The sequence below is a fragment of the Macrosteles quadrilineatus genome, unplaced genomic scaffold, assembly GCF_028750875.1.
Source record: "Macrosteles quadrilineatus isolate MER2022 unplaced genomic scaffold, UCM_ALF_1.0 Scaffold_5__1_contigs__length_97177068, whole genome shotgun sequence".
Taxonomy (NCBI): Eukaryota; Metazoa; Arthropoda; class Insecta; order Hemiptera; family Cicadellidae; genus Macrosteles; species Macrosteles quadrilineatus.
The window spans coordinates 48105467-48132068 of NW_026542598.1; the positions used below are offsets into that span (position 1 = coordinate 48105467).

Genomic DNA, 26602 nt, shown 5'->3' on the forward strand with positions numbered 1-26602 from the left:
TTAATTATCAATAACTCAAATGGAAGCCCTTACATTACTGAATATTTTAAGGTTGAAACGAACTGCAAGCGTTAATAAGAACTGGAGATATTTAAAAAAAAATGATAAAAGAACGAAACGTCTATAAGAAATGTATGGGGAAGAGTTTTCGTTTGAATATCTTTAAAACAAAAAAAAATACGGATTCCCGCATTGAAATTAGCATGAAAATCTAGTTTTGTAAATGATGTGTCACAAAACTATCATTAGATAAAAACAATATGTATATCCAATATGGCGGATCCAAGATGGCGGCCATAAACGTGTTTCCTATCGAAATGAAGTACTAACCACCCAATAAATACTGGTGGTGTTCTTAAGTCAATATCTCGAAAATGTGCATAAAAAATGCATGTGGAATAATTTTTTATTATTTTTCCAATGTTGGGAAAAGCCACCATTTTTTATAATGATTTTAGGGGGTTTCCCATGGACCGATTTTTGGCAACCTTTAGTATATCACTCAGCAGACTCAACACTACAAAATAAAATCCTAAAACATTATCTTGCAATCTTTTTAGGTCATATTCTATATTTCTTTGACTATAGCCATTACATTAAGATACTGTATATTATGGAGTATACGGGAGAATACAGTATCTTAAGTAATGGCTATAGTCAAATAAATATAGGATATGACCTAAAAAAAAATTCAAGAAAATGTTTTATGGTTTTATTTTGTAGTATTGGGTCTGCTGCATACTAAAACTTGCCAGAAATCGGTCCATGGGATACTCCCTAAAATCTTAAAAAAAATTGCGGCTTTTCCTAACATTGGAAATATAAAAAAAATATTCCACATCCATTTTGTATGCACATTTTTCGAGATATTGACTTAAGACATCCACCAGTATTTATTGGGTGGTCTTAAGTCCATGTTTTACTTTTAAACTTTAACTGGAAGGAAACTTAAACTGTTTCCTTTAAAAGTTAAAAAATCCCTTAACAGTCTCTTGTCTGCATTAAAGTGGTTTTTGATAAGTATTTTAAAATATCCTTCCTTACTTATCTTTTTTGAAAACACTGTGGGTATAAAATCGAGGTTCACTAAAGGTCCAGAGTCTCCTCGTTTTCTATCTCTTCGATGAATAGGATCTTCAACACTTGGTTCTTAACGCTAATAGTGAGAGCAAAATAAATTTTAACCAGTCAGCAACCAACTGTTGAACTGAATAGACGCGCCTTGGACAACGGGCCTTATATGTAAGAAACAAGTGTTTTACACTTTATAGGTTAACTATATGCAGATTTTTACCACTAAAAAACTCACCTTTTATCTAGAAATAAATTAAAATGTTAATAATCTATTTAACGAATTTGTACTACTGTAACCACTATTTTTAAAACATGATTATTTGAGGGGGTCGAATAATCAATATAGTCATTTGAATATTACCAAATCAATGACTAGTACCTGGGGACCGAGCTTTGCTCGGGGGAAATCATTAGTTTACTCTGAAAACATTCTCAGTATTGCAGATACATAAATCCATTCCCAAAACTCCACACTGCTCGCATTTACTTATTCCTTCAGCACTCCCTACGTCGTGGTCCTGTTTTCCTCCCTTCCCATTGCATTTAAAGATTGCAGATACCTTAATCTAATCGTCATAAACAGTTCCCCACTCCGGACAGCTCGGCTTGACTACTTCCTTCAACACTTCCTACGTCACAGACCTCTGTCCCTCCCTTCTCATAGCATTTTAGGATTTGAAATACCTAAATCTCATCGTCATAAACAGATCCCACACTCCGGACAGCTTGCCGTGACTACTTCCTTCACCACTTCCTACGTCGCGGACCTGTTTTCTTCCCTCTCCATAGCATTTTAGGATTGCATATACCTTAATCTAATCGTCATAAACAGTTCCCACACTCCGGACTACTCACCTTGACTACTTCCTTCACCACTTCCTACGTCACGGACCTGTTTCCCTCCCTTCCCATAGCATTTTAGGATTGCAAATAACCTAATCTTATCGTCAAAAACAGTTCCCACACTCCGGACAGCTTGCCTTTACTACTTCCTTCACCACTTCCTACGTTACGGACCTGTTTCCCTCCCTCCCCATAGCATTTTAGGATTGCAAATAACCTAATCTTATCGTCAAAAACAGTTCTTACACTCCAGACAGCTTGCCTTTACTACTTCCATCATCACTTCCTACGTCATGGACCTGTTTCCCTCCCTTCCCATAGCATTTTAGGATTACGTAATTAGATTTTTTTGGCAGTTCTAACTGCATGAAACTCGTTTTTAGGCCAAAAACAAACTATTTACAAGATTTGAAGAAAATCGTCGGAGCCGTTTTCGAGATCTTTCTGCAAGCAAGCAAGCATACATACAAGCAAACATTGCTCGTATTAGAGTAGGCTATAGGATATTTTTTTTAACTTACCTGGTCTTCATCAGCTTTGTGACTTTTACAGAAATTCCCCAACTTCTTCAAACTTTTATTTGGTGGTCGTCCTCTTTTCATGGTTTCAGATCTTTTGTTGAGTATACATTTCCATCTAATAACGAATTTTTTGAGGCAAGATGTTTACAAACAAAACTCTATTGTTGATACTTTAATCACAAACATGTGACTTTTAACCATATGTGCATAATGCAAAATTTTTATTTCAGATTTAGTTTTGCCATAATGCATAATTACATGATACAATCCAATCGGATTGAGTCGACTCTAGATTTTAAACCAAATTGGCCACAAATAAGAATAAAATATATTCGACTTCTTATGTATAATACACTTTTTTACCGTTCTAGAGTTGAGATATAGTTACCAAAGTATGCGCTTGCATAAAGCTGATACGATTGGCATACCACTTTTCCATAATAATTTTATACTAAATATCTTAACCTTCTCTTAGCATTTATTTAAGCAGATTTCCCATCCTTATGGAACAGCTGAAGCCAATGTTATTGTTAGTTATGTCCGGTTTTCTGTATATGTCGTGTTTTGTTTACAATTTGTTTCTTGTTATATCAGTAACTTAAAACCTCGTTTAACCAAATAAAACTATCTAATTATAAACAATCACTCGTCCACTAGCTATATAACCAAACAGTGAGACACAAATAATGAGAAACTAACCCTAAAATAAAAGAAACAAATTGTAAACAAAACACGACATCTACATAAAACCGGACAGAACTAACAATAAAATTGGCTTCAGCTGTTCCATAAGGATGGGAAATCTACTATCCAAATGCCGCAGACGCTTCCTACACTACACCTGCTAGCCTTTACCATAGATAAAACATACTCCTCAAGCCTTTACTACAAACAATGCATCGAGTAATCTTCAGTATAATCTTTGCTTAATAGACACAACTGATGTTTTTCCTTTTGTACTGTATTTTGTATTTTGTAATTTGCTAGTATACTGTGGATAGACAACTAACTTACAAGTCTTTTGTTTACATTTTCCTTGTTATTTAATTCAGCCAAGATGAAGATTTACAATATTTGAAGAAAATCGTGGAGCCGTTTTCGAGATCTTTGTGCAAGCAAGCAAGCAAACATTGCTCATATTAGAGTATTGGATATTGATTATTCGACCCACCTCAAATAACACAAAATTTTAAAAAAAATCGTATACATAAAAAAACCCTACCCCGTTTTCTTGATTTATTAGTATGAAACGTCATGAATACCCTATTTAAGGGACAAGAAACGCTGCCGTGGATTATGCGGGGATTTTTAAAGATACTGCCGTGTAAAACCGGAGATTTTCGAAACTCACGGTGGGTAACATCTCATGGCCAGTCTGGCAACACTGATCGTACCTCCCCTAAGTCAGACCATAGATGAGGAGTATGTTTTATCTATGGTCAGACCCGCACCTGTTGGGTGGCCATTTTATCACCCCCACAGTAACACACCTTACCAAGATTACGATCGGGATTTACAAGATATCGGTTTGTAGTCATATCGACCATCGCTTGCTATCGATTATCGATTTTAACATACTATAAAAGGACTTATGAAAATAAACAAAAATATGAACTATTAATATTTAATTTCATACTAACGCCGGAATGTTAGTCTGCCTTTTATCGTAATTAACTTATATGTTTACTCAAATAAACATCTTAAATAAAGTCTTGGGTAGGCCTATAACTTACCTAACCTTTTAAAATAATGATTTGACAACTAAGAATCGTTTAACCTTATTTTATTAAACACCAAGTAGGAAAACAAAACACGGACGGGGTAGTTTGACCATAGATGAAGTTCATCGATGGTTTGACTCGAAACTCAAGAGAAGGAACTAAGTTAGTGTGTTGTACCAAACCAGTCCTCTTTTACACATTTACCCACAAGCTTGCTAAAATAAACCAAGTGGGAACCTGTATCACATTACTAGGCTACTTTTGTTTTTTCGTAGTAACAGCCTTAACTGAGTGGCCTATTTTAAAACATTTTTCAGTTCCAGCCACAAGGTTGTTTAATATATTGTATATTTCGATAATTCATACGCTGGCTGGAACGGACCTGATAAAACTGATAATTACCTATCATTATTGCTATATATTATTTCATAGAAAGTGTTAAAGTTAAAACCTTTTACGGTAGGCCTATACGCTCTAATGAACCATCTCGGTGTTTATTTAATTAGGCCTAACTTGCTTCAATTATTTATTTGGCCACTAAGCAATGCAATAGGCTATGCCACTCTCGTCGATACAAAAATAAATAATAAATAGTCCGTCTTCGTCTTGACTCACAAATTCATGCTAGATAAATATTTTGATACACAACAGTGGCAGATGTAGGACCTCACTAACTGAACAATCCCAACCCAACAGCAAAGTGAATACATATACACACATAACAGAAGCATAAGTCATATTTTTTGGATGTGCTGATATAATAACTTAGGCTAAGAAGCCCAAGAAGTATTTTTTATGATAGGACTGCAATATAGATAAAACATATGCCTGTTTTAGCTATGCTTTGGCTCTTGCTTGGCGGGACATCAGCAGAAAACGGTCGATGGTTGGTTGTCGTCGACGTCGATCACTGGTTGACTAGTTAGACTTAGTTTGGTTATCGAAAACGATCTGTTCGGTCGGTTGACAATCGATTGGTCGATATGGTTACGAAAAAATGTCAACACTGTGTTGGTGATAAAATGGGCACCTATATGGTGCTGTTTCAACATACTAATATTGATGTTTTTCTTTTTCTCTCCAATTTCTCCATTTTCAATGTAGCAGTTTATTTTGCCATCCAGCATAACTAATGGATTGCTGTTTTTTCCTTCCACCATGCTATAGATGTCTATGTTTTCAGAGATATAGAAGATGTTGGGTATCATGTTTATTATTAAGTCAGTAGCTTCTACATATAGTGGTTTTTTTTTTGCGCACCCCACATGGTAGATTTAACAACCATAGTGTGCAAATACATTGTGTAGTGAAACGCTGGATGGTCGTAACCAGTCAGTATTTTGTATGTTAATCTTTCTGTTAACATTTTCCTTCTAATGCTTATTGGCTATGATTGGAGTAGTTTTGTATGCTTTAATTGCGATTCTCAGTGCCTGGTTTTGAATTAGTCAAACTTAAATTTAATGTATTTGTAGCTACATGTCCAAATAGAAAGCTTGCATATTCAATCTTAGGCCTAATTAGACCTTCATATATTTGTAAGATGAGGATGGATGAGCTCCTTTATCCCCACAGGCCAATATTTTCTATATATTCAAGTCCTTGAAACACTGTGTCTGTACGTGTGCTATATGTTGTTTAAATGTAAGTTTTGTGTAAAGAATAATTCCCAGTAGTGTTATTTTGATCTTAAACAGGGATAGGATAGCCTTGTAGAAAGAGGGTGATTTTCTCATAGAATATTTTTCTACTTCTCGAGAAACAGATGGGTTTGCACTTGTTGGGATTGAATTCCGAATTGAGTTTATTAGTGAATATTTCCAATTCTTTTAATGCTCCCTGGACCTTATTTGTTGCAGTCTCGATTGATTTGTCAGCATTGTACAGAACAATATCATCTGCATACACTGTAAGGATTTAACCTTTTCGGTTAAGTTAAAGTTTAAATCGGATATGTACAGTGCAAATAGGATGGGACTAAGGACACTGCGGCAATCCTGTGCAGGTACTTCTCCTGTCTGAAAATCCATATAGTTTGTGCCTGACTGTTCTGTCCACTAGCCACTTATGGAGGTGGTTGATAAAGTGAGGTGGGGTTCCAAATACATCTTTCGCAGTAAAACAGAAACATTGACTTTGTCGTAAGCTTTACTTGAAAATGGTCGGAGACGTTATTCCTCTTAGAAGTCTTCATGGGAGATCCAGGGACGGGAACCAGTGCAGGCATTGTCCTGCGTCTGAGAAATTTATTCTTGAAACTCTTGCCCACGTCATTGGAAAGTGTCCATTTAGTAGTCTTCTACGGAATACCCACCACCTAGCTGATCAATTCAGAAAGAAAAGTTACGAGGTCTATGAAGAGGTCACGGCTATAGAAGAAGAGGGCTCTGTGAGGCGCAGTGACATCATTGTTATAGACAAGGGGAAAGATTTCGGTCTCATTATAGACCCAACAGTTTTTGCTTGAGACAAATGAAAATCAGCCACAGGAAGTCCATGAAGAAAAAGTAAATATTTATAAGAAAGCTATCACCTATTATTCGGAAAAATAAATTTGAAGTATATGGACTACTCATTGGATCAAACGGAACAATTCCTCATCAAGTCGAGAAATTTTGGAAGAAATTCAATTTGGAAAATCAAGTGCTATATTTAATATCTTTAACATCCATAAAATTTTCTATTAATATTATAAGAAACCACCTATATAACAATGATCATAATTAGGTTTGCAAAATTTAATGTAATATTATTCTTTGTTCTACAGCAGACTTATAGCTCAGTGGTCTGCTCATCCTTTCTTTTTCCTGAATCCTCACGTACTCTTTAAGGGCTCGGGCTCTTCTACTTCTTCTTCTTCAACCAACCACCAGGCACCACCATCGGACGATCACCAATACCAATTCACCTCACCATCTATCTGTCTCTGTCCCTGTCCTGTCGCTACTTGCTCTTTGCTCTTGCTGCTGTACTCCCTGTGTCTTTCTTTTTCTTTCAGCTACTTTACTTTTACGATTTGAAATTTCCAAGTTAACGGCAACGTTTACTAACTGAGCGGTCCAATATCAAAATTTCTTTTTATTATTCAAATCGTATTTCAGTTTACTGCATACGTTTGTTCACAACCACAACTAAACTTGTCATAGTTCAGTTAATTTAAATTTCTACAAACAGTGAATGTAGAGATACAACGGTTATTTCAACTTGAAAAACTAAATCCACCCTTCCCTTTAGGTGAGTGGGACATTTCAAAATGCATTTAATTTTGTTCTAGCCTAGGCCTAATGTATACAAAATATGGTCTGTTAACTTATGAAGTGTGTTTTCAAAGCAATAAGATAGGGGTTTCACCGGGTTAAGCTAGGCCTAGTTTTATTGTTTTTTTTCAGCCCAAGTTAGGCTAGGCCTAGTCTTAATAGGCCTAGGCCTAACTTACTCTAAATAAAATATATGTTAGTTAATAGCTTAATCCTAACTTAAACTCGGAAACTAAAAGCCTTATTGTGACTTACGTGACCTTGGGAACCTAGCCTATGTAGATTCACCAGAAACTAAGATTTTTAGCTGAAAATAGGTAACTTAGGCCTAATGGTGCAAATATTTTCTCAAAATAAGTTAGGTTGGCCTAAGTTAGGCCATAAACTTATGTTGGGTTTACATACTACAGTAGGCCTATGATAACTTAAATATTTTTGGGCATCACTCAACTTAATTGAAATCAGGAGAACACAGTCCTTGTCATAATATCACATATCACAGTTCATTGCACATAGGCCTACATTTAGGCCTACTATACAATTGAGTTAGCAGTAACTTAACTTATATTTAAGTTAAAGGCATAAGTTAGGGCTATTGACACTGTAGGTACTGTCCTTTGCATCCCAATTGGCCTGGCGCATATTGAGACGCAGTCAAAGCAGTGCAGCGCAGCACAGGACGGCAGTTTTTTGTTTTCCCTAGGGCGCGCACATTTTGTGGCGCAGGGCAGGATACAGTGTTGTCCCGCACGTGGACTGCGCTCACTTGTGGCCGAGACACAAGTGCCTGCGTCACATTTCTCACTTGCTCCGTGTTGACTAAATTTTGTGTTGTGTGATGGATCTAGAGGGGAATTAATAGAAACTGTGTGTTTTTATCCAGTTTTTACGTTACCAGTCATAGTAAGTAACTTAGGCCTAAATAAAGAGAAATTACAAGAATGAAATCTGGGAGAAAATAAGAAAATCACCAAACATTGCTCATTTTTTTGCCCCTTCTTTCTTGCTCTTTTTTGAAGAAGTGACAATACATCTAGATCAGCACCTGAATCTGACTCAGAACTCAAATCCTAATATTTAACAGATATGTTCACACAAGAAACTGAATCACTCATACGAGAGCTGTACGACACTGCTTCCCAATATGCAATGTCCTGTGCAACGCAGACTTTTTACCCAATGCTGCTGTGCTGCACTGTCAGGACCCTGCCGCACAGCTCAAATGCGCCTTGGCTAACAGAGGCTCAATGTAACTCATAGCCTAGCCTAACCTAACAAGTTAACTTACAAGTTTAAGATAGGGACAAAGACATAAAGGACGACATTTTAATATCCTCTTAAATTTTGTTTGAAAAAACTAACTGAGCCTTTCTTATCTTAGAAAGAGTAATTTTACTAGGTTTCAGGAAAAACTAAGTTACTAGGCCTAGGCCTTAGTCCAATGAAATAACTACCTAAGTAAATTTTGTCACATCACACATGAAGTAGGTAATTTAAGTTTGACATAACTTAAAATAGTATTTAGTAGGCTATGCCTAGACCTATTTTGGTCGAGTAAGTTAGTCGCAAGCACAGAAAACATACTACTATAACCCAGAATGCCAACCACATAGTAAAAAGCTTTAAGTACTTTGAGAGAGCTTTGCCTGTCAATTCGTAGGCAGCGCCACCAGCGTCGCTATGCTGAGTGTTGGCATTCTGGGTTATAGTAGCCTAGTATGTTTTCTGTGTCGCAAGTGAGTGAATGCTTTTTACAGTAGGTAGGCCTACTTTTTAACTTTAAACTGTCATCAAAATCAAATTCATAAGTTAAGTCTTTAATTATTTGGGAGAGGTACCTATCTCAGTTTGGACTAGACCTATAGGCCTACAGTGTGATTGAAAAGTCCCGGAACGGTTTTATATTTTGAAAAATAATGCAGATAGAGCTAAAATACATAGTACAAAGTTACATGGCATAAAACTCTATTTTAACACATATTCAGTGATCCAATAATTCTTCAGGGGGACGGCCCACAAGGAGTCGGAAGAAAATCTTAAATGGAAGCATAGGTCAATATGCGCATCAAATTAAAGATCTTTTTTAGTAGAATACAAGGCCGCAAACCGTACTTCAAAAGGTTGATCCTGCACAAAATGGCAGATGTTCAAAGATTTCTTGAATCTGCCATTTTGAATCTTTGAACGACTGCCATTTTTTACTCAGGCATTCTTTTGAGCTTGAATTTACGGCATCGTAATCTAAAAGCGAAGACCTTTAATTTGATGTGCATATCGACCTATTCTTACGTTAAAAATTTTCTTCCGATTCCTAGGGCTGTGCCCCCTGAGGAGAAAGCGTATAATAGCAATGTAAATTAAATGAATCTTTGAACAACTGTCATTTTGCGCAGGATCAACCTTTTGAAGTGCGGTTTGTGGCATTGTATTCTACTAAAAAAGACCTTTAATTTGATGTGCATATTGACCTATGCTTCCATTTAAGATTTTATTCTGACTCCTTGTGGGACGTCCCCCTGAAGAGTTATTGAGTCACTGAATATGTGTTAAAATAGAGTTTTATGCCCTGTAACTTTGTACCAAGTATTTTAGCTCTATCTGCATTATTTTTTAAAATATAAAACCGTTCCGGGACTTTTCAATCACACTGTATAATTTATGACTTAATTGAGTAGACAGGTATGGTCTCTTAGTAGGTACGTAAGTTACCTGTATGTGGTTTAAATAACTTAGGCTATCTAAGTTAGATACTTTTAACATCCTACTAGATAGCCAACTCTCATTAAGGGTGTCAGTAGCCACAAAAGCGCCTCTTCTTCTCTTGCCATGATATGAACAGCGCAGTGGCGTAACCGATTTTTTCCGTCCCAATACGTTTCAATAAGAATGAACTCACTTTTTTCGGTCCCACTCGTCTCACAGGCCTCTACTCGCCGTTTAGTGTGCACCCTGTATTGCGGACCCTTCTGTTACGCCACTGAAACAGCCTTGCATATTTCTACAATTTTTTTTGTATTATTTACATGCATCGTATAGAAAAGAATATACTGTAATCTTCCTCTTTATGGTTCCATGAGTAATATTACAGTAGTACTTAAGATCAATACGAAAATGACTGATCTTTGCCGGATTGGTGCATGATAGTTTTTAGTTGAAAATTGTTTTAAATGTGTTTGTATGCAAAACATCTATTTGTATAGGCTTACCACTGATTTGAAAGATAAGATGGCATGAATAAAGCTCGATCCTGCACCGATAGTAGCTGAGCCATATCACCACTCGTAGATATACAATAAGATCACCAAACACTTAGGCCTAATCTTGGTAATGTCTGGTTTCGCTTGACTTAGGGTACCGCACAAGCGTTAGCAAGGTCGTCCCTAGGGTTGGCGGCGCCCGGAGCAAACGTGGTCGTGGCGCCCCCTAGCCCCAGCAGTAATAGTCGCATTCGCATATTTTAATACGATGTTAATACAAATAGCTGCTGCGCGGCGCCCCCTCAGCCACGGGTCCTGGGGCAGCTTGCCCCGATTGCCGCCCCCTTTGGACGGCCCTGAGCGTTAGTCGATCATTGCTAGCAGTCTCTGCCCACACAGAGCTATTCAATAATTCCCTTAAGTCAACATCTGATCTTATGCTTTTGTGTCAAATACTGCTTCCATAAGGATAACATTGAAATTTTAAGAGCCTGTGGTGCGCATTCTGTAGCGGTGCCAAATAATATGTCGCAAAAAAATGTACAACCTTTTATTTCAGTAACTAAGTTAGGTTAAAACTTAAACATAAACAACAAACAATAATCATAACATGTGTTAGCAAATTAAATGAAAAATATTAAACCAGCTGTCCAATAATTCCTTAATTCCAATAATTCCAATAATAACCTTCCCTTTTTCTCTTTTTTTTTTTTAATTTATTTTCCCTGTTCACGTGTTTGGAATCTACTGTTGGTGGGAACTAAAAAGACTCTATTTCTTCTGTACAATTTCCCATTGATATTGACCGTAGTCTCTAGTATTGGAATTTGTTCCAACCACTATTCCATATACTCTTCAGGTTAGACACCCACACTTTTTCCCCCGCGACCACAACTCGTAGCTCTCTTACGCGATGTCTTTTGTGGTAGTTTCGCTTCAGTTTTTCTTTTTCTGAGGTGTCCCTTGCCTTAATATTTTTTTCTGGCCACTTAGGCTCCAATGTTTTAAGTCTGAAGTAGGAACAATGCTTCTGATTTTCCTACCAAAAAGAAGCTAAGCACATTAATGCTTCAATAAACTAAATTAGGCCTATTTGTTTTTTTAAGCTCTACAAAATGGTTTGAAAAGAAATTGTAAAATTTTGTGTTTTTAGGGTCAAAAATGGGAAAAACCAACTTTTACCCAATAAAACCCCCCATAAACCCCCCTTCCCATAGTCCTATCATGCTGGTTTACACGTTTATACAAAATTTCATCAAAATCGGATCATTTTTGCTTGAGTTATTGTGCTAACGGACACACATATATAAGTACTTATATAATACCTTATAATATAAATATATATATTAGCCTACCTAATTATAATTTAAATATTAATATATTCTTCTACATTATTTTTTTATTAACAATTTGTTGTGTTTAAAGTGAGGTTAAATATGTTACTCTTGTAAATGGCCTAAAGGTTGAAACATGTAGAGTTTAAAAAATAAAAAAATAATTTCAGGGTATTCCTACTGAGTTAGTATGCTTTGTTTAATATATAATAGTGGCCCTTTACCCAAACAATTGTATAAATGCCTATATATATATATAATTAACACGTTCGCTACTGCAATAGTACGAAATTTTTCATTCACATGGACCAGCGACGCACATATGCGACGGCTAGTCACATTAAAATAGACTCATGACATATATTTGTGTCGGGGTTCTAATGTTATTAAAATACTTATATCTTTGTAACGGTCTATTTGAAGGCACTGAATTCCCTTCAGTGGTCTACAGAGATGTCTGACGCACAACTGCGTCGCTTGGTCTGTGGATATGATGATTGGTGACGTCATATGATAATTGTAAAAACTGGTCTTTACTTTTCTGCATCACCGTATGTATGTATGCAGTATTTATGATGTATTATCCTCTGTAGCTTTTATATTTGTTCAGTTATAAACTGATCTTGAATAATCTGTCTTTTTTACTTACTTTTACCACAAAACACAAACACAAACAAAAATGAACCGTCGCATAGCCTATATGCGACGTATGGTCTATTTAAAGAAAACTAAGATAGCCTAATTTTCACTATTGTCTTTGCTGTAGACCGGGTGTCGCAAATATGCGACATTACAAAAGATTATAAAAAAATACAAAAAACAAGAATAAATTATTTACAAACACGATTGTAGCACATTACAATGTAAATGATCACTGTTTTACTGGTTTTCACCCGTGGTCTGTGTGTACTGTTAACCAAGAGACAGCCGGTCCATGTGTAAGATTCAAATGTATACCTTGGTCTGTGACAATGACCGCGGCGTCGCATATATGCGACGCTCAGTAGCGAACGTGTTAATTTGAACGGACACAAATTAAATAGCTTAATTATTCCTTAAATATTTGTTTGCCTCAATAAAAAAATATAATGTGCATTGCTTTTAGTTTAGGTAGGTTCTGTAGGCCTACTCATATTGCTACTTAAGTAAAAAACATCATCTCTAAGAAACCTTCCTTAATACTTAAAGGTATAATTAACCCTACCTACATACTCTGATTAAAATTGATAAAAAATTATTATTAAATTAATATTATTATTATTTTATTAAAATTGATTTAATTTAGATTAGGGACATTTTAAAACCACCAGTGAGCTTTTGACTACACTCCCGATTAAACGAGGCTGTTGGGACCGAGACTGTCTCGATAACCAAGAATCTCAGATAACCTAGAGGTCGCATACATTTAAAGGTTAGGGTTAAGATACCTTATTATGATAATGAAGTCAAATATCCTACTTTCAAACAGTTAACCCTACCCGGACGAGCAAAATCGTGACAAAAACGGGGACAAATTATAGGAAAAAATAAAAAATTTTCTTATTGTGTTTTGTTATACAAGTATACATAAAATAAACACAATGGAACGCTTCATACTGTCAAAATAAATTTTTACTTGTTTTTAACTATGCGGATATATCCGCTACCCGTCCGCGGATAAGTAGAAAAGCAACGGATATGTCCGCCACCCGTCTTTGGAGATATGACCATGACAGCGTTAGGCAATAAATAAAGACAACGTAGTGTTGAGCGTGAAACGTCGAGGGGGGAGCCTAGGAGTGGCTGGGAGGGGGTGGCGCGGGAGAGGGGTAGGCGTGGGCTGAGAGGGGGGAGTGCAAGAGAGAGCGCAGCCATGGAGAGAGCAGGAAAGTGGCGCCTTGGTATCGCAAAACATCTGGTTACTGCTCAAGCACCTGCCAGTCTGTCTGAAGAGAAGGCGGATATATCCGCCACCCGTCCTTTATTGCCAAAGGCTTAGGCGGATATGTCCGTCACCCGTCCAGGAATGGTTAAACACCTCTTTAATCGTCTTGTAAAACTTAAAGTATAATAAGCCCTACAATTTTTATAAGAATCATAATAAGCCAATACTCTACATCATTTAAAACAAAACACTATGGTGGATATTTTTTGTTCAAAAGTATAAAATTACAATTTGTTTAACTTTGTTTGGTTTTCAGAAGACCGACACTGCTATAGTTAATGTTCTGCAGACAGCTCATCCAGTCCAGTTTGCCGTCGGTGGCTAACCAACCTAGTAGACCGTGTTATTGCAGTTCATTTCAACAAATTGCAAATTAATTGGTAATTTTATTTACGTTTATTTTAATAGAAACATACTACTTGTAATAAATTTATTAGTTTTCCTACTGAAAATAAATTATAAAATATTTAGGCCAAAAACTATCTTGGATAATCAGGAGTGTACTGTATTAAAACTATTGGGCCTAGGCTTAAGTTACTCACTTTTAATATTTTTACAGGCACATTTGGGAAGTATAGAAAATGGCTCCTTCGGGGAAAGAGAATAGTTTGCCTGCCAGAGTTAGATCCAATTCAATGAACAATGGTGTATCAAGAAAATCAGTTGTCTCCAAAGGCAGTACGGAGAAAAAGAAACCAGAGAATTACCAACGTCGCTCATTCAATATTCTGCCAGTTCAACGGCCATCCATTACAAAAACTACTTCATCATCTGGACTAGTTGGAAGTAAGTAGAAAATAAGTAGGCTACCTATATGTGGTAACTTTTTTAAAACTCCTAGTTCTAGATATTTTAGGTAATGCCACTAAACAGGAAGTAAGGACATATTGTTAGTGAGGCCTAGGCCTACTATTAATACTTTTTTCACACACTAAGGAAACATGACTGGCCTAGTTTTGTCACAAACACCATGGTAGGCCTAAGCCCCCAGTTAATCATAAAAACACACACTTTAATCATGAAAATTGTTCCAAGATGAAGGCGAGGGTAAGCACACAAAAAAGTTGTAATATAAGAAACTATTACAAATAATGCGGTTATTGTGAGCTCGCCAATAGTTACACCATATACTTTTCTGTAGGAAATGTAATCTTCTTTAATTTCCTAATTCATATACAAAAAGTTAATAGTTTTCGAGATATTTTGGAAACACCTAACAGTGGCACATAAAATCCAAGATGGCTACAACTTCCCGGCCCCCCACCCTCGGGGCTTTTGGTGTGGTAAATTAGACACCTAGGAGGACATGTTGGAGGACAAAGCTGAACCGAGTTATGCGTACCATAAATGCATGGATGGCAGACCACAGTCTCTCGCTTACATTGAGCGAAACTGAGATTGTGATATTAACTAGTATACGGATTGACCAATCTTACCGTTGAGGGTAGGGGCCGTCGAAGTCCAGACCGTTCGTTCTGCCAATTACCTTGGGGTTATGGTGGACAGCAAGCTTAGCTGGCGGGATCAGATTTTCCGTACGGCGGACAAGGCTGCTAGGGTGGTTTCCAGGTTATTGTTGTTGTTGTGAGAGGAAGGAGAGGAGAAGAATAACGTTCACATCAAATGCACAGCTGATCGATCAGTGGGGGGAGAACGATCACGTTTGATACGGTCACCAAACGAAGTTAGCGCAAGAGCGCATATCGTCCAATAAGTTGATTTGCAAAGAGGGGGAAGTGTCGTTTCCCTCGTTCGTTTACGACCGACGCAACCAAGAAAAAATGGCGATTCCGCGCCAAAACTAAAATAAGTAATTTCAATAAGCACTTGCACTACAAAATGTTCAAAGTTTATGCACAATCAAATTAGTGTTTACTGCACAGAAAATTGTGAGAGAGAGTTTGAGACTTGAGTTCAGTGAAATAATAATGAAAAATAAACATGTGGCTTTACAAAGGACGCCGAATCAAAGTTCAAAGTTGCAAAGTGACAGGTTTCCAAAGCGTGATTCGTAGCACATCCGGCTCGAAGGACCAAAATGTTCGATATGGGAGTTAATTAGAGTTGAGAAAAACAGTGTCACATACCTTTTTAATGAGAAAAATCCAACACTGGAAGGTAGCAGGGGGAATGGGGATTGGATGAGCTCACCACGCTGAGGAACACACAAGAAGTTCTTGGAGTTCTGAGGCACTGCACACACTCGAAAGGGAGAATTTAGTATTATTGTTCACTGATAAAGAGAGAGAGGTTTTAATGTGGGGACACTTCCACCACGAGGTGGTCAAAAGACCGAGGTTGCCATAATAACGGCGCGGCGCGGCACATACGTCCGATCAAGGAAGGTTTTAGACGCTAACTGAATAAAATCATGGTGGGAAAATTTGAGTTTTCCATGAGAGGGAAAGAAACAGAGATGTATCACGCCATATGACGTAAGCATCGTATGATTTTGAGGAGAAAATGAGGGAGGGGAATTGCAGTGGTGTGTGTGTGTGAGTAGAGTGGAATACATTTTACAGACTTAAAATAAATAATTAACATAGGCTACAAATAAATGTTAAAAACCTATACTTACTCTTACTCTCAGGGCCATGCATATCTAAGAAGATATTTGGCCGCACCAACAAAGCCTCTCCATCTTGCTCTATCCTCTGCATCCTCCTCAGTTGCTCCTAGTTGCTCCATGTCTTTCTTTACTTGGCTCCACCATTTTTGTTTTGGCCTTCCTCTCGGTCGTCTTCCTTCGGGGTTTCTTAGTAAAACTAATTTTAACTTATTTTGCTCCTCTCTTCGTAAAACATGTCCAGCCCATCTAACTCTTCTACACTTAAATTCACACACCACATCTGGATCTCTGTAGATTTCTCTCAGTTCTCTGTTGTGTCTCTTCCTCCATTCACCACCTTCATAAATTGGTCCATAGATTTTCCTTAAAATCTTATTTTCGAATGTGATTAACTTCTTTTCTTCTTTTTTATTTGGTTTCCATGTTTCAGCTCCGTATAATAATACTGGGCTGATTATTGTCTTATAAATTCTAACTTTGGTGTTTTTTGACAGTAACTTAAAAGGACATCAGTCTGTTGCAAGCGTAGAAACATCTGTTTGCCAGATTTAGTCTATTTGGAATTTCTATTTCTTCTTTGTTTTCCCTGGATAAGATAACCCCTAAATACTTAAAATGTTCTACTTTTTCAAATTTATGGTCATCTACCTGCAGTGGGTCGGGCTATACCTTGATTTCTTGAAAATTTCATATATTTGGTTTTCTCATCATTTACTTTTAGTCCTAATTGTCCTGTTTTGTCCTTAAATACTTTTGTTAATTGGCGTAGGTCCTCTAAAGTTTCTGCAAAAATGACGACATCGTCTGCAAACGCTAATATGTTGATTCTGGAGCCAATTGAAATTCCCTTATCTATTGTTGCCACTTCTTGTAGAGCTTCTTCTATTGCTAGGTTGAAGAGGATTGGGGAGAGCCCATCCCCTTGCCTTACCCCTGCAATTACTGTAAAGGGCTCCGAGACTCTCCCATTTACTTTTACTGAACATGTGGAATTTGCTACAGTTGTTCTAGCAAGGTTTATAAGTTTGGTTGGGATTCCAAATTTGTCCATCTTTTTCCACAGTTTCTCTCTATTTATGCTATCATACGCTTTTTTGAAATCAATAAATATTGCAAAAAACTCCCTATTAAACTCCCAATACTTCGATATGACTTCTTTAAGGATAAATATTTGATTCATTGTGGACCTGCCTTTCATGAAACCAGCCTGATGATCTAGGATTAGTTCATTTGTATATTCTTCGATCCGATTTAATACTATCTTTAATAAAACTTTGTACGGTATGCTAAGGAGTGATATGCCTCTAAAATTACTAAATTCTTCTTTCTCTCCTTTCTTGTGAATGGGGACTACTATTGCTTCCCTCCATTCTTCTGGAATTTCTTCTCTCTCACAGATTATTTTAATCAGTTCCCAAAGCTTTCCTATTACTACTCCCCCTCCCTTCTTCAGTATTTCTGCTGCTACCCCATCTCTGCTCGGGGCTTTATTGCTCTTTAGAGCTTTGACTGCTGCTTCGACTTCTTCTCTGGTTGGTGCCTCAACCTTTGGTTGAACGTGATAGTATACGTCATCGTTATCTTCTTCTGGTGCAAAGTCTACACCATCTACATTTAATTAGTCGCAGAAATATTCTCTCCATCTTTCTATAACCTGTTGGGTTTCTGTAACAACAATGCCTTCTTTGTTTTTCACTCCATAAGGGTTTGGAGTGTAACCTTTTTTGAAAAACCTTACTTTTTTGTAAAAATCTCGTGCATTATTTGCTGTGCACTCTTCTTCTGCTTTTTCAATCAGACTATTTATGTACCTTCTTTTCTTCTGTCTCAATATTCTGTTTGTTTCTCTACTTATTTCATTGTACTGTTGTTTATCTTCTGTGGACTGGCTGCACAACCATGCCCTTTTCTTCTCCTTTTGCTCTATTACCTTTGTTTCACATTCCTCATCAAACCAGGGTTTTTTGTTGGTTCTTTCCTTTTTCCCACACACTTCTTTTGCTGTTTTTATTATGCTTTCCTTAAACACATTCCAGTTTTGGAGGTTTTGTAAAGCTTGGAATCTGTTTTCTAGTTTCAGCTTGAATTCTCTTGTTACCTGTTTGTCTTCTAACTTTTCTGTGTCAATATGTAAATTATATATTTCTTCCTTTCTTTTATGTATTGTATTGTTAAAAACCTATGCACACTGTTAATTAAATGTTAATAAAATTAATGATTAATGATGAAATTACTGATTAACATATTTACAAAACCATACTGAACAGTAGGTTTACACGTTTGTACCAAATTTCATCAAAATCAGATCATTTTTGCTTGAGTTATCGCGCTAACGGACACACCCACACACACCTATATATATATATATACAGTAGAACCCCTCATATCCAGCCACCACGGGACCAAGCCCCTGGCCGGATAACGATTTGGCCGGATAAACCAACCTACTATGAAAATGACCATTGATCTAATATTATCTAATCAATATATGCAGTCAAAAGTATCATTCAAGTCTGTTCTGGGATTATTTTTAGAAGAATAAACATGTTTATGACTTAAAAAAAAAATATTTGTAAGCTAAAGTCGTTAAGTAATGATAGCACAAATACTATGATTCCAGGTAGGCCTACAAAAAATATTAAACAATAATGGAGGTAAAATGACAATGAATTGGACTTGAAGATCATTAGGACTTAAATGGTACATGCATTTATAAGTTACTCAACTTTCTTATCCACTTAGTGAAATACAAAAATTAATGTACCGGTACGGTACTGTACTGTACTAACCCCACTTTGGAAAATAATCAACCAACTGTTCAGAGGTTAGGCCTACTAGCTCAAACTGAGTATAGTGACACAGTAAATAAATTATAAACAAACAGATAAATAGTGAGAACAATTCATTTTATGACTTGAGTAAACACAAAGACTAGTGCTTGCATCTAAATGTCTGTAAGATGCGAGAAAAACATTTTCTTATTGGCTTCCTGGAAGGGGCCGGATAAACAGAGGACCGGTAAAACCAAGGCCGGATATGAGGGGTTCTACTGTATATGAATTTGACCTACAGTAATAACTTATTCCCTATATGGGAAATTCGATATATTATGTTTTGTTGTTTTCAGATGTAGGACATTTTAGATTTTTTGGTGGGTTAAATTTGAAAATGTGACTTTTTGAAATTTTACCATTAATTTGAGATTAGGTTTTACAATACTGCCTAATTTGTAGTCTCTACCTTGTTTTTAAATGGTTTAGATCCCCATTCCAATATCAGAAATGTTCAATATTTTTTCCTTTAAGAATAACATGGGGGGGAATTCCAAATTTTGGGGGGTTTGGTACCAAGACCTACAAGCGTGCCAAATTTCAGGTTCTAGCTATTCTAGAAGTGGATTAACATTTGCATCACTAGTGAGAGAGTTACATATGCGGTTGAATATAATTTAGATATAACTTTACCACTAATTTCCAGGCTCTTAGAGTTGATTGGTATTAATTTATAGGATGTTTTCAGGCAACAAACCAGATGTCATCCAACGACCTCCTCCTCTGAAACAACCAACATTAAAACCAGACATCGTCCCTTTATCATCGAATAACACCGCGAGAAGATCTTTGATGACTTCTATGCATTCAAGCGCCACTGGTTTGAAAGAAGCGAGTAAAGAAGCCAGTTCTACTGTGGTTCTTTGTCAGAAGAATAGAATAATAACAAACCCTAACATGAGACCCACTCACATCTTGTGAGTATAATCCCAAGAACTAATTTGCCTTAAACAACATTGAGATCTTTTTTTCATGAATGATCTTTTTATCAGTAATTAAGAAACATAATTGCTAGAAGTTAAGAAAGTTAAAAATAATGGCATAAATAGGTACTAATCACATTACAGGTTACAGTTCTGGCACCTCAGTCCAAGCACTGTATGTATGTGTATGTATATATAGGTCTTACTGTGCCACATATATTAATAACTAGCAGAGTACCCGTCCTTCGTACGGGGTTGGCATATAAGTGTAAAATGCTTATTGCAGTTATACTCTTAGCGTTTGCAATGGGGGAGGACACAGTTTGATAAAATTTGCTTCTTTAAATTAAGGTATACTATAGTATTACACATCTACCATAGCCATAATGTTCTACCACTTCACCTAAACAATAGAGAAAAATTAATTATTAAAAATTCACAAAATATAACAAATTATTCATGCAAATAAAAACATAAACATAACTGTAAATAATCCTACTTTGACAGTTCTCATTGCCTATCACAGTTTTTTTGTTGCTGCTTAGTTCAAATTAGCTGTTTTCATAAATGCAAAAAAAATAATAGTGCTGCACCCTGATGGTGAATAGAATCTTATAACTTTAATACTTTTGCATATCATAGAACCAACTTTTTAGTTAAAACAGCTGACGAAATTCTTCAATTCCCTTTAAATATGAATACTCATAATGTTAACATGGGAAACTAAAGAGCCACTGGGGCGGAGCCCGAAAAGATTTTTAAGATAAGAATTATGCCTATATGTTAATCGGGAATATGAGCTATCATCATGCCAAATTTTAGTCCAATCCGACCATTAGTTAATGTGTGATTGAACTTCAAACAAACAAACAAACAAACACACAAACTTTCACATTTATAATATTAGTAAGATAGCTACTTCCCTTTAGGGAAATTTGCTAAAAGGAACAATGGAATGTAATGAAAAAACATAGGTACATAAAATAATAAATGTTGTGAATGTTTTTATATTTTAATATTCATTTAATGACAACTCTTCCTTACATTGCACCTGCTTGCTGTCTGCTCATATTTCGTATGTAAATCCATTGTGCAATCTGGCTTGTCTCATTAGATTTACGGTTTGACTTGAGAAAAAACAGTTGACGTCTCTCGTTATTTCATTTCTGATTAATATTACTGTTGAGGGCGTAATGGGTGAAATGAAAATTATTAATAACTCGAAGGACCAGAACTAATTAATAGTTCAAGAGAAAAATAATAAATTAGAGAAAAATGGCGAATCTGCAATTTGAAGGGCACTGAGGTCCCGAGGTGAAATAAAGTGTCTTGTGAGGGGCAAATGAGATTAGTTAGGAGTCTAATTAAAACACACACAAAACTTTAAGGTTGTACCTTGAGTCCAATTATCCAAAGGAGTGGAGAGGATGGCAGCGGCGTCTTCTATGGCGGAGCGATGGCGGATGGCGGAGTCCTTAAACCGAGTGCTTCTGTTTTGTAGAATTTTGAAGAACGCAACGCACCCAAGTTTATAAAACACAAAGAGCTCACTAATACGCGGAAGTCGCGTTGAGAATCGAACGGAAAGTCTAGAAGAAATCACGAACACGCACACACTGTCTTGAGGTACAGAAGAGTCTGGAAACACTGATCACAATATAAGTAATTTAATCACAAACAAAAGGGGGAAATTAAAATGTAAATATTGTTAAATGTACTGTAGAGGAGAGAGAGGCCAGATATAATTAATCTATAGCCTAAAAATGCGTTAAAGAGAGGTAAAATGGGCAATTAATGTCCCGAGAGAATAGAAACGGAGTAAACCGTGAGTTATGGACGCCGACCTTGGACAGACAGACGCCGATCGCCGGCTGCACTTTTAAAAATGCAATTACGGTTTAGAGGGGTCTAGGAATTCGATGGCCAATAGGAAATGCGATTGAAGCAAACACGGCGTCAGGTGATTCATGGGTATGTAGTACAGGAAAATAGGCCTTACTGTGGTGGGAAATTCGAGCGGGCTTAGCAATCTCATTTGAATATTGAAAGCGGGAGTCTATTTACAATAAATTGTTATTGAGACTAAATAATATTACACTAAAAGGATGGTGATTTATATACACATTAGCATGATTAATTAACCAGTGACTTAATTAACATAATGATTACCTAATTTCTAAATACTCTAAAGATATGAATATCGAACAATTACCATAGACAAAAAGATTTAAATATAGACCTGCAGCTGTGCTGCGGATACCATAGGTTCTGGCGCACAGAGCTTAGAGCGCCATGTAGTTACGGCGTACGTGCTACGTAACTACACGGCGCTCCAAGCGGTGTGCACCAGAACCCATGGTAACAGTAGCATGGCTGACAGTCTATATTTAATTCTTTTTGTCTATGATATTACAATGGAAATAATTGTATGTTTGACTGAAAATTAATTTATTTTCCAATAACCTCCAATTACCTGTTCCATCCCAAAATTTTCCGAAGTTCATTTATGGCATAGCCTCTTCTAATACAAGGTCACGGCGTTGGTGTGTGGCAACGTCGCAACATCAGCTGTGGTTGCCTGTTTTGTCTTGCCACGGCCTTCTATTAGGAGAGGCTATGATTTAATTTCCGAGTGTTAGTCGGGAATGACATTGGTCCCGACCCATCCCAATGTTTTGGGAATCCTACAAATTCTTACTAGAAATAGACTATTTTAGACAGTTTCAGTCAGGACCCTAACATGTTATTCTTCATTTATGGTTTACTTTCACAATGTTTTGATTATGACATGTTACATTAAATAAAATGTGCAATTTTTATAGATCCAAACCAAATGTGAATACTGGTAGTCAACATACCAGTGGAGAACAAAGAAATCAAGTTTCCACAACCGGGCAAACAAAAGTTCAGACTGGGACCAGTCTACAAAAGTCTTTGTCAAAACCCACACAACCGACTACAAAACAGTTTCACTCTGGAGGAAATGCAGTTCAAGCGGTTTCAAAATCTTCCCTTTCTGTTGGAAACACAATCCATACAACTACAAAACCTTCTCATTCTGTTGGAAACACTGTTCAAACAGTACCAAAATCTTCCTATTCTGTTGGAAACACAATCCAGACAGTTACAAACCCTCCCCATTCTGTTGGAAACACTATCCCGAAAGTCCCAAAACCTTCCCATTCTGTTGGAAACACTGTCCAGACAGTTCCAAAATCTTCCTATTCTGTTGGAAACACAATCCAGACAGTTACAAACCCTCCCCATTCTGTTGGAAACACTGTCCAGACAGCTACAAACCCTCCCCATTCTGTTGGAAACACTATCCAGAAAGTCCCAAAACCTTCCAATTCTGTTGGAAACACTGTCCAGACAGCTCCAAAATCTTCCTATTCTGTTGGAAACACTATCCAGAAAGTCCCAAAACCTTCCCATTCTGTTGGAAACACTATCCAGAAAGTCCCAAAACCTTCCCATTCTGTTGGAAACACTGTCCAGACAGTTCCAAAATCTTCCTATTCTGTTGGAAACACTGTCCAGACAGTTACAAAATCTTCCTATTCTGTTGGAAACACTGTCCAGACAGTTACAAAACCTCTTCCTTCAGGAATTCCACTTCAAACTCAAGAACAACCTAAAGCTGTGATACAAAGTGAAGCTACTTTTCAAACATCTAATGGCAAAACACTCACTGCTGATCAAGTTGAATCGGATATGAAAATGGGATTAGAGAGTAACTCAGATCCTAACAGGTAAGAGCTCTTTTTGATATATTTGAACAGATTTACTGAGAAAACTAAAAATAGATGGATTGATAAGAATGTTTTGTAATAATAAGTGTATAGTTTTGTTTTTTAATCAATGAAGTAAACTTAAATAAAAGCAATAATCTTCTCTTATGAATTTATTATTATACATATTCACAACAAGGGTGAGGTTCATAATGTCCAAATTTCACAAACTTCAACGTCTAAAATATTAAATAAACAGTGCGTTTCATAACCTCCAAATTTCATAAACTCCAAAACTATAACTTTCAAATAAGCACCGTTTCACAATGTCCAAATTTCACAAACTTCCATTATTAATATATTAAATAAACAGTGCGTTTCATAACCTCCAAATTTCATAAACTCCAAAACTATAACTTTCAAATAATCACCGATTCACAATGTCCAAATTTCACAAAATCCAATGTTTAAATATCAAATAAACAGAGCGGTTCATAACCTCCAAGTTTCATAAGCTCCAACGGTACAGTCTCTGCCAGAAGTCGCTGCAGAGGTTGCCGTGGTTCGTATGTAGGCGCTACACGTTCTACTGTTGTAGCGGCGCGACATGAAGCATCATTGTTGCTCCGTAATTGCTTTCTTAAGAGTATAAGTATATATTCTTAAGAGTTCCCACAGTCCGATCATGCTGGTTCGCGAAATCGTTCGAATAAACGTAGGTTTACACGTTTTTACCAAATTTAATCAAAATCGGATGATTTTTGCTCGAGTTATCGCGCTAACGCACACACATATAAATATATATAAATAAATAGATATATATATATGAATTTGAACTGATGGTGTTTTTGGTCTCTAGGGACCTCAAAATGAAAAAGTAAATCGGTCCCGGGACCAGGTCTTACCATGAGTACTACGGTAATAGCTTATTCCCTATAGGGGAAATTCGCTAAAATGTAAATTTGATTTGCACATTGTGTGCTAACACATATTTGAGTCACACAGCTGAGTGTTCTTCAATCATTAAAATGTACGTATAATCAGTAGTTGAGCGCTGGCGAACGGTGCCTGCTATCTGACTGTGGCAACCACTAGAGAGACTTCTGGCCCAGACTGTACCATTGGAGGTTATGAAATTTGGACATTATGAACCGCTCTGTTTATTTGGTATCTAAACGTTGGAATTTGTGAAACTTGGACATTGTGAAACAGTGATTGTTTGAATGTTATAGTTTTGGAGCTTATGAAATTTGGAGGTTATGAACCGCTCTGTTTATTTAATATTTAAACGTTGGAGTTTGTGAAACTTGGACATTGTGAAACAGTGATTATTTGAATGTTATAGTTTTGGAGCTTATGAAATTTGGACATTATGAAACACGCTGTTCATTTAATATTTTAAGCGTTGGAGTTTGTGAAATTTGGAGTTTATGAAACGCTCCCAACAAATCTGCAGAGGAAACGATTTTACAGTTTTTGATTACTAATGTTTATTATTATTATTATTTTTATTATATGCCTAGGTATAAGTTGCTTGAAATCGAGCAATTGCAAAATATTACAGGACTTGTTTGGAAACGATTAACAGTCATAATTTCCAATGAGTAAAAAGAGGGAACTCAAAGATGATGTAACTATTGGAAATACTCACGATGTCCGTAACAGTTCAATATAATCAACATTTCCTGTAAATGTCTTATCATTTTTCAAAATCTGATCTCGTTTTTTGATGTTTTTTAGAAACATTTCCCACTCATTGATAATGTAGCCTGCATGATACTACCCATTGTCGCCAGGATGTTTGCAAGATTCAGTTATTTTTTTAATAGCGTTAACATTTGTTCAAATTACCGGTACTTAAGAACTACCTGTATTTCCTGTATAACCTGTCTGTCACGATTTTATTTGCTTTAATTGGCATTATTTTGGTTAGTTACTGTAATATTCACCTGAGAAAATGCAAAGTTAACTATTTGAGTGCTATGCGAAGATATTTTGGCGTTAACTAAAATCTCTAAGGGATATGTAGAGAGGAAGGGTATTTTTACAAAAAGTAGCAAAACGGCCATCGTTGACCTGCATGTTCATAGGATACACTAATAACCACTAAGCTAAAACATTCGCCCAATCCGATTATTCGAGGTATATGTCTAAACAAAGGATTATGAACAACTCACTATGCCCCAGTGGTTGTAGTATATCGCTACAAACACACAGGTCACCAATTATTTGCCACACAGGACGGGAATCGAACCCGAGCAAACTAATGCCACTGGCCAAGTGACACACGCCCTAGTCTTCTCGGCTATCTGTGCTTGGAGACTGAGGAGTCAAAAACCAGTATTTTCACTGACGCTGACGCCAACGATTGCGAACAGATAGCGTTATAGAAGGTTGTTCAATGCGTTACAAGGTAGCAGCACTAGTTAGTCACAAACTAATTAGATGACATTTTCATTTGAACCACAACAGTGATGAATTGTGTTACTGAGGCTTTGCTGCAAAAAACCATTTTTTCTAAAATGGCTATATTATGATAACTTTATCAAACTAAATCAAGGTTAAATTCAATATTACATTGTAAACTTGATGTCTTTCGAGTTCATGAGATTTTGGTTTCAAACAATGCTATCAGAACATAACAATTTATAAGAAAACTAGCTGGCCCGACAGACGT

General features: G+C 36.6%; 1 protein-coding gene across 1 annotated transcript in view; it reads left to right on the forward strand.

Moving 5' to 3' along the window:
• The first annotated feature begins 7238 nt into the window (after nt 1-7238).
• The window catches only part of LOC128995006 (aurora kinase A-like), a 37624-nt gene continuing 18260 nt past the window's right edge, over nt 7239-26602 (forward strand). The window contains exons 1-5 of the mRNA XM_054419872.1: nt 7239-7393; nt 14128-14251; nt 14431-14657; nt 19960-20188; nt 23017-23946. Of these exons, the coding sequence (XP_054275847.1) occupies nt 14453-14657; nt 19960-20188; nt 23017-23946 (1364 nt within the window). The 5' untranslated portion in view covers nt 7239-7393; nt 14128-14251; nt 14431-14452. The remainder of the gene's footprint in view (nt 7394-14127; nt 14252-14430; nt 14658-19959; nt 20189-23016; nt 23947-26602) is intronic.